Source organism: Glycine soja, chromosome 5 (assembly GCF_004193775.1).
Source record: "Glycine soja cultivar W05 chromosome 5, ASM419377v2, whole genome shotgun sequence".
Classification (NCBI taxonomy): domain Eukaryota; kingdom Viridiplantae; phylum Streptophyta; class Magnoliopsida; order Fabales; family Fabaceae; genus Glycine; species Glycine soja.
This window is the reverse complement of record NC_041006.1, coordinates 35,794,804-35,809,544: the sequence shown is the minus strand read 5'-3', so window position 1 is coordinate 35,809,544 and position 14,741 is coordinate 35,794,804. Positions and strand designations below refer to the sequence as shown.

Genomic DNA, 14,741 nt, shown 5'->3' with positions numbered 1-14,741 from the left:
CAATTTTTTTTTATCCAAATGTTAAAAGCCTATAAAAATATATGTTCTCTATGTCCGCATCCAAACAATGTCAGAATGGATTGAGAGAAGAGTAAGCAGCGCTATATATTATACTTAATTTTGAAGGCCGAAGTCACGTAGCTATCATCAAATAGCTAGATATGAAATCTCACTTTCGCAACTATTAAGTTATTATATTTTATTCTAAAAAATGTACGTCCGTATAGGCTAAAAAAGTAATGAATAGTATCGAAATTCAAAAGCGGGGACAAATATCCTTAGCAGATATTGTGGCACGGTCCTAGCAACTAGGAAATCAAGTGTTCAAAATGAGCAAACACTAAAAAGAATTGAAAAGAGAGAGGGTATTCTTTAGTCTTTATCCATGACTTCCATGTCACGAGAGATGATTTGGCGGTGTGGATTTCACAGTGTCGTTAGCTGTAACGGGCGAGCATGTGTTTGTTGGACGTTGACGTGTGTCGCGCACAACAGCTACCTACGCTTGTTGTGTGTGAGTCTCGTGGGGCCAATCCCAAACCAAACCATCACTCCCACACTAACACGTGATTTTATTTTCGATTAAAGGATAAATATAATTGCTGAGTCAGTTAGTTCACGAATCATATCAGAATCTTTCAATTCATTATAATGCAATTCCAATCTCCCCTGCCTCTGGAATCTCATTTCAATTAAAGCCACCATGATGCCAGCCATCGTTGCACAACTTGCCAAAAATCTTTAATCCATCATTTCAAATATTTAAAGGGATAATTTTATTAAATATTTAAAAGGATAATCTTATTACCTATAATCATCCTATCTAATTCAAATAGAATTATCTTTCTAGTAAAAGATATACGTGGTTTAGAAAAAAAAAATGACATGACCATAAATAATTAAGTTCAGTAAAATTTATAAAAGTCTTCTTTATTTATAATTTCACATGCTAATAAAAAAAAACAACGTAAGAAAAAAGACATTGGGCAAAAGTCTCAGGATATATCATCCAAACGGGATAAGTACTTAATCATATCATAATTAAATTAAAAGTAGTATAAATAATAGAATCAAAAAAGAAAAGTCGATGTATGCATTTGGAATATTGGCTATCCATGTACAGCCCCATCTGTGGAAGAAAGCACCTTGGAGAACAGGATGCCATCTTAATCCTATTGTCATTTGTGATTGGGGAGAAGTGTCATTGACCCACTAGAGTTGTTGCAACCATAGTTGGAACTTGGAATCATGTCCAACACTTATTGAACTTGATGCGTGAACAACAAATGGTGAGTGCTCGTCGCAGCGGAAGCGAGGACGAGGTCTCAGATCAGAGCTTGCTCTGATATTATGTTAGATTTCATCTTAAAACTAATTGACATTAAGTGAAGTTGTCCAACAGATATATAAGTTACACTCCAAGAATTGAGACAACCGATGTGAGACTTGAACATTTCCTAATAAATATAATAATGTAACATATTTAAATGAAACATTAGTTCTAAAAAGAAGATGAACCTCACACATGAGATTATTAATTAATAAGCCCTTTAGCTTTTTAACCTGGATTGAGAGGTCATTATTCCATCCCACTAAAATGTCTTAGGTTGAATAAAAATTGAAGTCAAAGATAATTTATAAACAAATTCTTCTTATTTTAAAAGATAAAATCATGAAGACTCATTATAACTAAAGTGACAAATATCAAATGATCCTAATAATATGCTATTGGACTTAAGTAGAACATTTGTATTAAAATGACCTAAGTCACACATGAAACTTTATAGACAAATATTTGAAGATTAAAAGTTAAAATAGACGATATCTCAAATAAGACGAACCAAACAATACAACATATTTGAGCAATTTGAGTGGAACATTAGTCTTAGAAAGAAGACCTAAGTCATATGTGTTATTGTCAAGTCTTCTAGTATCATGAAAAGTCCATGATAGATTGTAAATATGATTTTCTCTTATTCTATTGAGATATCTTTTAAAGGATAATTTTAAAAGTCTATAAAAGTCAAAATAAACAATATCTTAAATGCAATGAATCCCCTAATATACCAAATTTGTTAAGCCAACATTAAAAGAGGGCATAGGCTACACATGGAATTGTTATGCCCTTTAGCCCTTAACTTTGACCAAGGACTACTAGGTAGATTTTCATAGTGTTCAAGTCAAACCAACTCAATGACTTTTAGACATGGCAACACAACCCGCACCCGTCGGGTTCCACCCGCCCCCGCCCCGATTTTAACGGGGAAAAGCCGAATTAACTGGGTCTGGGTGCGGGTGCGGGGAAAACCCGTGGTTTTAATGCGGGGCCGGGGCCGGGGTCGGGGGGTAGTCACACCCGCCCCGCACCCACCCCCGCCCCGCACCCGTATACGCGAATTTACCAAATTACCCTTATTTTACCCTTAAATTAGCAAGTATATATGGAGAAGGATCCTGAAAAGTGAAAACCTAATTTCCTTCATCACTCATCAGCCTCCTCTGCGTGCGTTGCTTCCTCCTTCTTCACTGTTCACCAAATCGCAGCCCTCTGCTCAGCCCTCTGCGTTGCTTCCTCCTTCATCACTCATCAGCCTCCTCTGCGTTGCTTCTTCCTTGTTGTTCGGTGCAGGTCCGTTTCTTTCTCTCTCCAATTTAATTGCTTTAATTTTAATGGAATTTCAGAGTCAACTTGTTTCTCCCTTCTCCGCCGTCCACCGTCGCTATTGATTCTCCTCCGATTACACTGTGCTTTTTTTGTTAAACTGTAAAAACTTGACTTCACTTCTCTGCATCTCTTCAACCACAACTACAATAGATCCATTTTTTTTTAAATAATTATGAAGGGATAGAAAATATATCAAGAGGATCTTATATGTGTTGAGCTAGCTTACCGTCTTCCTGTTCAGTTTTTGATTGTGAGAAGTTTTGTACTTGATAACTTTATTTACTTAGCTGAAATGAAAACGCAACGGCGAGGCAAGTGACTTTTTCGAAGAGAAGAAGAGGATTAATCAAAAAGGCTGAAGAACTCTCAGTTTTGTGTGATGCTGATGTTGCTCTCATCATTTTCTCTTCTACTGGCAAGCTCTTTGAATACTCTAACTTAAGGTCTTTCTTTCTCTCATGAATGAAAATTAGAGTTAGAACAATGTATTTTTTGGTACTTTTAATTTTTATATTCTTAAAGTTTATGTGTGCATCAATGGAAGCAGACTATAAAAGATGAAAGGAAGTCTATAAATACATTTTCAGAAATAATGAAAACAATGTTTTGATATTTATTAAATTTCTAAAAATGCTAGATCTTTTTTCAAAAAATGGCGAAAATATTGATCTACATTCTCTTATGCTTATTAAAAGTGAAAACAAACACAGGAAACATTTTTTTTTGTTTTTGAGAAAACAAACACAGAAAACATGAAAAGTAGACAAACTCCTATGTTGTGCATTTGTTTAGAACTTTTTTTTTCAACTTTTATTTCAGCTAACATTAATTAGAGTCCCTTTTCCTGTGTTAACAAGACATGGTTGTATGTAATCTTGTGACGGAGTGTCATGTTCTTTTTACTAGTGCTGAGATTTTCAATTGTAATTTTCTGAAGTTGTTTGATTAAGTATCTAAGATAACTACTTATCTTAGCATCATTGTGCAAAGTGATGAGATTGACATTTTGAATCTAAGTTATTTACTATCTTTTGTTGCTGCCTGTCCTGTCTTAGTGTGTACAGTTTAGCCAAATAAAAAACTTATTATGTGCAATTAGTTTGAAGAGTTGGGTTCTTCCTTCAATGCAATCAATGTTTAATTTGTGACCTGTTTGATGGCTCTAACAGTAGCTTGTATAGAATTTCATAATTTATGTTAGTAAGTTAAGAATTACCATGAAAAGCCTTATAATATAACTGGACTCTTACTATTATGTTACTATTAAAGATCTTTTTTTTCGAAGAAGCTTACTATTATAGGTCTTAACACTTTCAAATGCTTCAGATCTTATTATTTAACAAATAAACTTTGCATTATTGATATAATTCATAGTATTATGAAATTGAAAGTAAGCATACTCAAACAAATATGATGAATTTGTCTAACATCGGAATATGATTAATTTGATTGCTTGTGTTTGTGTTTTATCACTTTATTTATATGTTCCATTTCCATTCTTAACCCTTATTGTTTTATCTTTTTGGTCATCCATTACAGGGGATAGTATTATAAGCATAGAGACTAGTGATTAGTATTTAAACTTGAGCCAACAATTTAAAGGTGAGTATTACCAAGGTCTACATTATTGTTTAAGCATATTTCAACTGTCCCTTTTTCCTTTTTTTACTTGCTCAATGTTGATATTGCTGTAATATTCCTATCATTTCTTGCTTCATTAGGAATTATTGAAATGTGACTCTAATAGATTTTTTATGAATTATTGGTTTTAGATGGCAAATGAAGGTACCTCTCAACCACAATGTCCACTCATTTCTCAAGGAAGTACACATCATCCAACTCTAAATGAACAAGAAAGTTCACATCAACCAACTCCAAATGGACAAGAAAGTTCACATCAACCAACTCCAAATGAAAGTGCTAACCCGTCAATTGTTGCTCCTACTCCCACAACAACCGATACTGTGGAGGTTGATAGTGCAGCAACACAAAACCGTCCAAAAAGGCGTAGAAGTGAAGTTTGGGATCATTTTGAAAAGATCATTGTTGATGGAAAAGTTAAGGCTAGATGTAATTATTGCAAGAAAGATCTTGGTGGATCATCAAATGACGGGACATCACACTTAAAAGGACATTTATTGATTTGTCCTCACAAGAAGATTTTGGAAGGTAAAACGGATAAAGGACAGACATTTCTTACTGCTAAAACTTTGCAAGGTAAACAAGAGTTGGGTACTTGGAGTTATAATGTTGAAAATGTTAGGAAAGAGCTTGCACATGCAATTATTTTGCATGAATATCCACTTTCGATTGTGGATCATATTGGTTTTAGAAGATACTCAGCTTCTCTCCAACCATTATTTCAAGTCCCTTGTAGAAATACTATAAAAAAGGAGATACTCAAAGTGTACGAATGTGAGAGATCATCAGCTTTGAAGTTGATAGAAAGGCTTGAAGGAAGAGTGGCCATTACTTCTGACATGTGGACTTCGAGCAATAAAAAAAGAGGGTATATGGCTGTGACTGCTCATTACATTGATGGAAATTGGACTTTGCATAGTCAGATTTTGAGGTAATTATATTTTCTTCAAAAAATAGTTTACTTATGTGAATGTATGTATGTTCTTGAAAATTTAAGTTTCATTAGTACTCTGTTGCATGCATTAATGTAAATGGTTTATTAACTTTCTTATTTAAGTTTCATTAATATTATAGTGAATCTTATTATGTTAGGTTTATTTATGTTCCTGCACCTCATACAAGTGAAAGACTTAGTGATGTGTTGGTTGAATGTTTGATGGATTGGAACATTGATAAAAAAATTGTCTACTATCACTTTGGACAATTGTAGCACAAATGATGCAATGGTTGAAAAAATTAAGGCTAGGCTGAAACCAGATTCACTATTAAGGGATGGGGCCTTACTTCATATGCGTTGTTGCGCACATATACTAAATTTGATTGTAAAAGATGGCTTAGAAGTTGTGAAAGATGGGGTAGAGAGGATCCGGGATAGTGTTGCATTTTGGACTGCAACACCTAAAAGGAAGGAATATTTTGAGTCGACAGCGAATCAGTTGAAAATCTCTTGCACCAAGAAATTGGCTTTAGATTGTCCGACTAGATGGAATTCCACTTACAAGATGCTTGAAGTTGCCATTTTGTATGAAGATGTATTTAATCGATTAGCACTTCGGAGAAATGGGTACACTTGTTTGCCAACAAGTTCACAATGGAAATTTGCAAAAGATATTTGTGAAAAATTGAAATTGTTCAACTCTATCACTGAAGTGTTTTCTGGCACTAAGTATCCAACTGCCAATGAATACTTTCCTAAGATTTGTGAGATCAAAGAAGCAATACTTGAGTGGATTGAATCCTCTGATGAATTGATAAAAAAAATGGCTGAGAACATGTTGGTAAAGTTTGATAAGTATTGGAGTGTGATTCATGAAATAATGGGTGTCGCTGCTGTTTTGGATCCTAGGTACAAAACTGATTTGCTTGAATATTATTATGCAATCTTCTATGGAAATGATGCTGATCATCAAGTTAAGTCAATCCGACAATTGTGTTATGACTTGCTTTATGATTATCAATTGAGAATGAACAATGATTCTAGTGGTGATTCTCAAATATTGGAAGCTAATGTTGGTAATGTTGGCAGTGATGGTTTGAAAAAATTTGATTTGTTTGTGATTAAGAAAAAAAGAGCTAGAACTTCATATGTTAGAACAAAGTTGGATGTTTATTTGGATGAGGAAGTTTTACCAAGAAGTCCAAATTTTGATATTTTATTGTGGTGGAAGTTGAATGGTGTCAAGTATCCAACACTTCAAGCAATTGCAAGAGATGTGTTGGCGATTCCTGTTTCTACTGTAGCTTCTGAATCTGCGTTCAGTACCAGCGGTTATATTGTAAGCCCTCATCGAAGCCGACTTCATTGGACCACTTTAGAGGCTTTGATGTGTGATAGAAGTTGGTTATGGAGTGCTGAGAACTCGGGTAAATTTTTAATTTATTCATTTAAATATGAATGTATTTGAATTAGTTAATAATTTTGTATATTTTAAAGATTGTCATTGTTTATATTGTGTTATATTGATAGGTAATTTTAATTCTAATGTGGGAAATGAAAATGCTATTTTACTCACTGAAATGGAGTCTGATGATGAAGGTATTCTTTTTAAAGATTGAATTAAATTTGTCAAGTTAAATATTTATATTCTAACTTTTATTTTTCAATATAGGTGAACCGACAGAACCATTGATAACTGACGTTACTTCTGTTGCAATCTCCCGCCTTGAAGATGATGATTTTTATTAAACTTGGTTCATTTGGAACTTTTTTCTGTTTTGATGATTTGAAATACTTTGTTGTTTTGAATATGTATTGGTTCCGAGCTAGAATGATATTGAGAACGAACTTAAAATGTTATGAGCTCTTTGGAAGCTTTTGTCATTTTGAATATGGATTGGTTATGAGTTGTAATAATATTTAGACAAAATTTGAAGATGTTCTAAGCTTGTTAGAAGCTTTTGTTTTAATTATCTTCTCACTAAACAGGTTTTTTAGAAGCTTTTGTTATTAGTTCTTTTTGTTACTGTGAAAAAAATAATTTTTTTTACTACAATTTTCGCGGGTGGGGTTGGGGCGGGGCTGGGAAACCCGTCCCCGTTGGGGGCAGGTCTGGGTGTACAATTTTTATCCCCGACGGGTTTGGGGGCGGGGGCGGGGCTGGGTACAGTGAAGCGGGGGCGGGGGCGGGTATGTTAAAACCCGCCCCCGCCCCGCCCCGTTGTCATGTCTAATGACTTTTGGTTCAGTAATATGTTTGTATTTTTGAACTAATTGGTAAAAATTAATTATTAATAAAGTCAATAAATATTAATCAAACTTTTAAATTTATTTTTTTATAGTGAAAACATATTATTAGTCTTGTTTAATCTATAAGACGTCTGTAGATTTTAATTTTTACCTTTCCAATATTTTTTACCCATATGACACATGTGGCCATTACGTAAAATTAAAGTTGGCCCTCTTTAATTTATTTGTTTATTCTGTGTGTGTGTTTCAGGTGGTCTTGTTATGTTGAGTAAATAATTAAACCTACACTTTTTAATTATCAATGAGCTCGCTTGCATGTTGATCATTTAGTTTTAGTCAGAAATCACTTCCAATGATTGTCGATATAACTCTGTCTTCATACTTTTTGCCTTGGGAATTGCGACTTCAGTTGTACTGTGTCAAAAATCAAAACGAGAGAGGTTTGCACTTTGCATGTGTTAATATTAAGGCGAGTAAAATACAGAGTTAATTTTGACGTTACCCTTTTTTTTTTTAATGAAATTTTTTACTTTACCGGGTACCCAATCGTTGGATGCTCTTGGAATACTTGGGGAAACAGACGGCAAGTTTTATTCATAATTCTGTTCTTATTAATTTTATTTATTTCTTAAAATAAAACTATAAGTACCATCTTACCCCCTTTGAAAGTTAAAAAATTGATTTGCTTTGTTTGCAAATTATTATAACCAATTTTCAATTCATTGTCTTCTTGAGCGTGGTTAATTAGTTAAAGGAAGAAAAAAAGAATGAAACAATCATTTAAGCCACTGAATCATTTAAGGTCTCTTCAAAATGTTTTGAATACACTCTTAAAAGATTTTTGTTGATTTAAATGGTTAAATAATAAATTTTATTGTTTTATAATATATTGTTTACTGTTAACTTTATTAGTAAGATTATATAATTTAAAGATAATCATAAAAAAATATAATTTAAATATAAATATATAGATCTTGTTGGTTTTTTTTTTTTTTTGCGTCAAGGATATCCTCAACCAATAGTCAAGATTAAGTACATGTTTAAATGAATGTTGATAAAATTAATTTTAGTTAAAAATTATTTTAAAGTAACATGATTTATGTCTGAATATCTTAATTATAAAATTAAATGAGAAATAAAACTTAATATAATTTTTTTATTCAACATAAAATTTACTCAAAATTACTTCAAGTTTGTGATTTGGAAAAAAGGGACTAAGGTTTGTAAAAGATGAAACTGTTTTGTAGAGTAATGTTAAAAATATTTAATAATTTTAAAAATACTTCAAGTTTTTTGGTGAAGTCTAATATATAGATGAACATAATTTATTTTTAAATTGGAAGTATTAAGAACGTGTTAAAAAAAACTAATACCCACTACAAGCATTAAATTATATTAAAAGATTAATTTCTAAATATAAGCGTTGTTTATTAAAAAATGTTAGCAATACTTACAAGTATAAGTGTTACTACTACTACTTTCACCAAAATAAAAGTGTTACTATTACTAAAATAAGTTTTTAAAATTAAAGTTATTTGAATTCTAATTAAAATCCATTACATTATGAAATTAATCATATTATTTATTGATAGTGAAATGTTAAAACTATTTAATTATAAAACTGTTAAACTTTACACAATCTAAACTGTTCAAATATGTAAACTTCCTGCAATATAATTTTACCTTGTTAACATGGATTTTTATTTCTATCTCATACTTACATTAGCATATGAATTAAAGAGATAATTTTTTTAATATAATAAATATAAATAATTTTTTATTATTGGGTTTTCTTTATTAATAAATTTATTTTTTTTATCATGGAATAAAAATATTTTTAACCTCTTAACTAATAAAGTTAATATATATAGGATAGAAAAATTGTTAAGCAATAAAATATAGCAAAAAATTAATAATAAAAAAAATATTGTGTTGATGAAAGCGTTATTACATATTTAAATCCCGACCGCAACATTTACTACTAGTCCAAGGAGTATTATTAAATGAGAAGTAGAATCTTGTCATTAATTGAAGTATTGTCATGTCATGACTTGGAGGCATGTGGGATGAAAGAGGAAGACGAAGCATAATTACTCAGTAGAATCCAAATACATAATTACTCTTGTCCTATTCGGTTTTCCGGTTTGCAGACTATTTAGTAATGTGACAAGCAGTGAGATGGTCCAAGGAATGGAATGGGATCATAATGTCGACAGAATGACAGGAGTGGAGTAGGAAAGATAAACTGTATGCAGATTATATCGATACTTGGAAAAATATCTGCAAGTAAAATGAATAATTACTCATAATATTAAATTTGGATATGGGATGAATATTCACTCATAAATTTATGTAGATATGCGTGGGAAAACTAGAGTATCGCATCTATCCCATCCCTACGTATCTCATATATATATAATTTTTATGAAAAAATAATTATATTTTTATGACTAACACTTTAAATCTCTAATTTCCAATAATATCATTATTAAAGAGTGAAAAATCTTATATTATTATGTTGGATGATTATCAGAGATTAAAAAATCTTAAATATTTAATTTGAGTTTTTATTAAATGATCAGAATATTAACTTTAATAATAATTATATTAGATTTTTTTTATATAATTTTATTTATTTATAACTTAAATTTGTATGAACCAATATTATATTTTGTTTATTTTTAATATTACTTGTGTTGCTTTTAATGTTATGTTTAGGTTATTTAAGAATAATTTTTCACTATAATTGTAGTAATTTTGTATTGATTTATTAGTGCTAATTTTATATATAAGTAAAGTACAGATCCGGGTGTGTGAATATGGATATATAAATATGGGGATGAAAGATTAAAATTACTACATGTCCACGAATTTGACCGGATACAATATTATTTTTAAACACAAATATGGGACGGGTACTATTGGACATTATCCATATCTTACATGTTATTATCCCTAGATTGGAGAATGAATATCAAATAGAATCTTAATCTAAATTTACACAAATTGATTGACGAAAAGACTCTGAGATTGTTAGACTCTAATAATAATTTTAAAAGTTTTCAAGTTATAATCAGTTTTTAGTTTTTATAATTTATTTTTATTTATTTTTCCTTTATTTTTGGTTTTAAAATAAACTCATTTAAAAAAATTATTTTGTTAAAATTTGTTTAAGGATATGCTTCTCATATTACAATAATGATGATAATGTTATTGATGATGATAACAACAATTATAACAATGATGATGTTAGCAATGATGGAGGTGATGTCACTCGCAGGGCTAGTGATGGTGGTTGTGGTGTCAAGAAAGTTGTTGTTGATAGTGGTGATGTTAGTAATGTTAGTGATGTTGGTGGTGGTGATAACTTGAAAGAGTCATTGTTCAACTAGTAAGAAAGTAGCAAGAGTATATTATTTTAAGAACTAAAAATTAAATTCATAATTTCTTCTAGTTTTAAAAATGAATGCAAAAATATTTTACAATTGAGTTAAAAATCATTTTATCTTTATTTTAGCCAAACATGTTTTGTTTGAAAATTATATTTGGAAATTAAAAAAATAAAAAACTTACAACAACCTCCAAACAGGTCCTAAAGAATCAACTTTTACTTGTAAATTCAATGTATATTTTGTAAGGTTTAATTTAATTTCTTTCAAACCTTATGTTATGTTTGATTTAGGAGATAACATAAAAGGGGAGGAGAGGAGTAGGAGTGTGATAAAATGGGATGATTTTATAAGTTGTTTACAAAGGAAAAAAGTGAAAGAAAAGAAACTTATTTTTTATTTCCTCTTATTTGGTTGTACAAAAATTGAGAGAAATATATAGAATTTTGAGAGAAATTTTAACTTCTTTTATCTCTTAAATCATCTCTAATAGAATATTTTATTTTGAGATCTTAACTACCTTTTTGGTGGATTCCACGGTCCCACACCACTCTTAAGATTTCCTCCATTTTTTAGTCTAATAGTAAATCTCATTTTAAGATCTTAAATCATTTTTTGTAAGTCCTACAAGAATTGGATGCAAATTAATTTTGTGAAGAGATTAAAAAACTTATTTATTTTTAAATGGATGTAGATCTTGACCATTCTTTTATAAGAACTAAATCTTCACATAAAGGTTTAACATCCTACTCCAATAATGGATCTTAACAAGATCAGGTCTTGATGCTAAGATCTCCTTGCAAGATCTCTTATTGGAGATTAAACTTACCAAGCTTAATTGTGTATCAATATCCAATATTTTGATATTTTATATAAGAAACAAATAATTAATTTACCAAGATCAATAAAAATAGTTAAGTCAGTTAGTTATAATTAATAATATCATAAATATTTATTTTATTTTAAAAATACCCCTTAAATTAATTGATTTAAGTAGTGATTATATTTTGTTTTTGACAAATAAGTAATGGCTATATTTAGTAAGGTTACATGTCCACAAATTAGTATAACTTATATCATTAGTGGACAAATAAATGCATGAGAAATGAGTGAGTGTCTGCTTAATATGTTTCACAAAATAAATTCCCCTGTACAAGACTTATGTATGTTCTTAACAGTCTTGTTTGAAATGTAAGATGTTTAGTTACTTACTTCAAAGTTTCCGTATTAAGTTTGAAAAACACCTCAAGTTCAAAAGGATAAAATTTAGTTTGCCTGGTATTTTCTACCTATGAAAAATTAGCTCAGATTATTTCTACCTTGATCTTTCTTAATACTTAAAAAATATTTTGCTGGGAGAACTAATTTAGATATGAACCAAAATACTAAAAAGAAAACCCAAACCTGAAAGATGTCCCATAGTCTTTAATCTGGGTAAAATCATATTGTTTATATGAGATCTTAGCCTCTCTCTCTCTCTTTTTGGGTCCATGATTTATACATCTATTCAAATTTCAAAGGCTTTACGACAAAGGGAAACCTGTCAAATAATTTTTCAAAACAAAGTAGACTTTTAAAAAATTACTTATATAAAAAAAAATAGATAATGCCCAATTAAGATAAAGTGTTCTAAGATTTAGCCAGAGCAGTGTCACCGTTTCCATGGTTCAAAAATGAAACAATGGATATTATTATTTGCTTAACCAGTAAAGAAAAAAAAAGTCCAAGACTAATTGGTCCAGACCAATGGAAAAAAGGGTTTACCGGTGGCTCAAGCAAAGGAAGAGATCACAGATTGGGTTGATATTTGAACTGTATCACTTAATTCTTTGCTTCATACCCCACGAAAAGTCAACCCCACCTACTCTGTAACTCATTCCTAGGATTTCTACACCTCGACGAATCCTAGGTACTCTTGTTTGTTTCATTTGATTTACGTTAGCATCCACGAAAATCTGGTTGATTTTTTTTTTGTGTGTGTGTTCACTAATGAGAAATATATTTTCATTATTATTGTTATCGTTCTTTCCGTCTCTGATTTTTTAATGTTTCTAATTATCTGATTTTGCCGTAGTTGTGAAGTTGAATTGGGTCCATTATCATTGTTCTGCTTTCCATGGTTGAGGATTTTAAGCGAATTAGGAGATTTGGGTGGGTCATAGGTAGGTCTGGGGAGAACCTGAATTGATGAATTATAAATACTTCTGTTTTGTACTCTGATTAAAACAAAAGTGCTTTTAGTTGAGCAGAAGTAAATGCACATTTTATGTGGCAAAATCTGGCATTTCTATTTTGTGTTGTGTGAATGTGAGTGTCAGTATGAGAACAGCAGCTAGTGTACCAAATGTTTCATAGTTTATGCATTGCTGTGTTGTTGTTCCTCTTTTAATTTAGGTCTTGTTTGGATTTGTAAACACTTACATAAGAGAAGAAAATAAGAAGATAAAACGAATTGAACTTGAACCTTCTCCCATAAGTTTGAAATCAAATTATGTACTTCGGTTTGTTGTTCCAGCATGATTAGATTCAGAGGCATTATCCAGACAGCATTTGTATCACCATCTCCCAAGAGGAAGCATGCAAAAGGAATCTCGAGAAATTTTACCATATGTGCCTCACCATTTATTCCTTTAGTTGACCCTATAATTGTTCACTCCCCTTCACTTCAAGTATTGCCTTCCAATCTTTCGCTGGCCGATGTCCCCCAACCCCCAACGGTCAGAGGAGTGGTTTGCCCTTCGCAAGGACAAGCTTACTACCGGCACATTTGGCACTGCATTGGGCTTCTGGAAAGGGAGTCGTCGCCCTGAGCTCTGGCAAGAGAAAGTGTTTGCATCGGAGGCACAAATTATGGAAGCAAACAATGCCATGGCATGGGGAACACTCAAAGAAGCAGTAGCTGTAGAACAATATAAAAAGATCACAGGTGATGAGGTGAGCTCAATGGGGTTTGCAGTTCATTTGAAGCAGTCTTGTTACTGGCTTGGTGCCTCCCCTGATGGTGTTCTTGGGATACTGGAAGTCAACTGTCCATATAACAAGGGCAAACCTGAGGCTGGCTTGCCTTGGTTGAGAATGCCTTTCTACTACATGCCTCAAGTCCAGGGCCAGATGGAAATAATGGATTGTGAATGAGTTGGTTTGTATTGTTGGATGCCAAACGGAAGTACTATATTTCCTGTGCTTAGGGAACGTGACTATTGGAACTTGATACATGATATGGTACGTGAGTTTTGGTAGGAAAACGTGGTTCCGGCGAGAGAAGCTCTACTGTTGGGTCGTGAAGAAGTGGTGAAATCATATAAGCCTGCATCTACTCACCAAAAGACAGGATTAGCAAATGCTAAAAGCATAAAATTAGCTCATGAAACAAAGCTATTTTGCAGAGAACTTGCAGGCCATGTTGAATTTTATAGCTGATTAGAGTTCAGAAGTAATAGGTTAAGCATTCATTTTGTATCCAAAACATTTTCATTTCCCAATGTGTTAGTTGCTATCTGAGACGGAATTGGTGCTTAAGCTACTGCCTTTGGCACACTATTGTCTTCAAAGCTAACAGCATTTGTATAGTGTTGTTCTTCAAAGCTAACGGCATTTTACACTCTTAAGACGTTTCTGGGTGAAGCTTTTGTGATATAGTTGTTTGTTTTTATTTTATTTTTTGAGGAACTTTTTTTAAAGTGGTTTTATTATTTTGAAAATTTTCTCTTTTTGAAAACAGTGTAACTATTACTAAATTTTTAAAATATTTTTTAAACAAAAAATACTCTCAAGATAAACCGGTGAAAAGATTAATTTGACTGTTATCGAAAAAAAAGAGATTTTTTTGACTTGCATCTCCACATTCCTTTGTCTTTAC

At 31.6% G+C, this 14,741-nt stretch overlaps 1 protein-coding gene and 1 pseudogene across 1 annotated transcript; both read left to right on the top strand.

Annotated features, from left to right (window-relative positions):
• The first annotated feature begins 6,083 nt into the window (after window positions 1-6,083).
• Window positions 6,084-7,109, top strand: LOC114412804 (zinc finger BED domain-containing protein DAYSLEEPER-like). The gene is made up of 3 exons (XM_028376855.1): window positions 6,084-6,670; window positions 6,774-6,842; window positions 6,916-7,109. The coding sequence occupies exons 1-3, from the start codon at window positions 6,124-6,126 to the stop codon at window positions 6,990-6,992; spliced, it is 693 nt and encodes a 230-aa protein (XP_028232656.1). The 5' UTR covers window positions 6,084-6,123; the 3' UTR covers window positions 6,993-7,109.
• Window positions 7,110-12,506: 5,397 nt separating this feature from the next.
• On the top strand, window positions 12,507-14,490 carry LOC114412803 (annotated as a pseudogene).
• The last annotated feature ends 251 nt before the right edge of the window (window positions 14,491-14,741 follow it).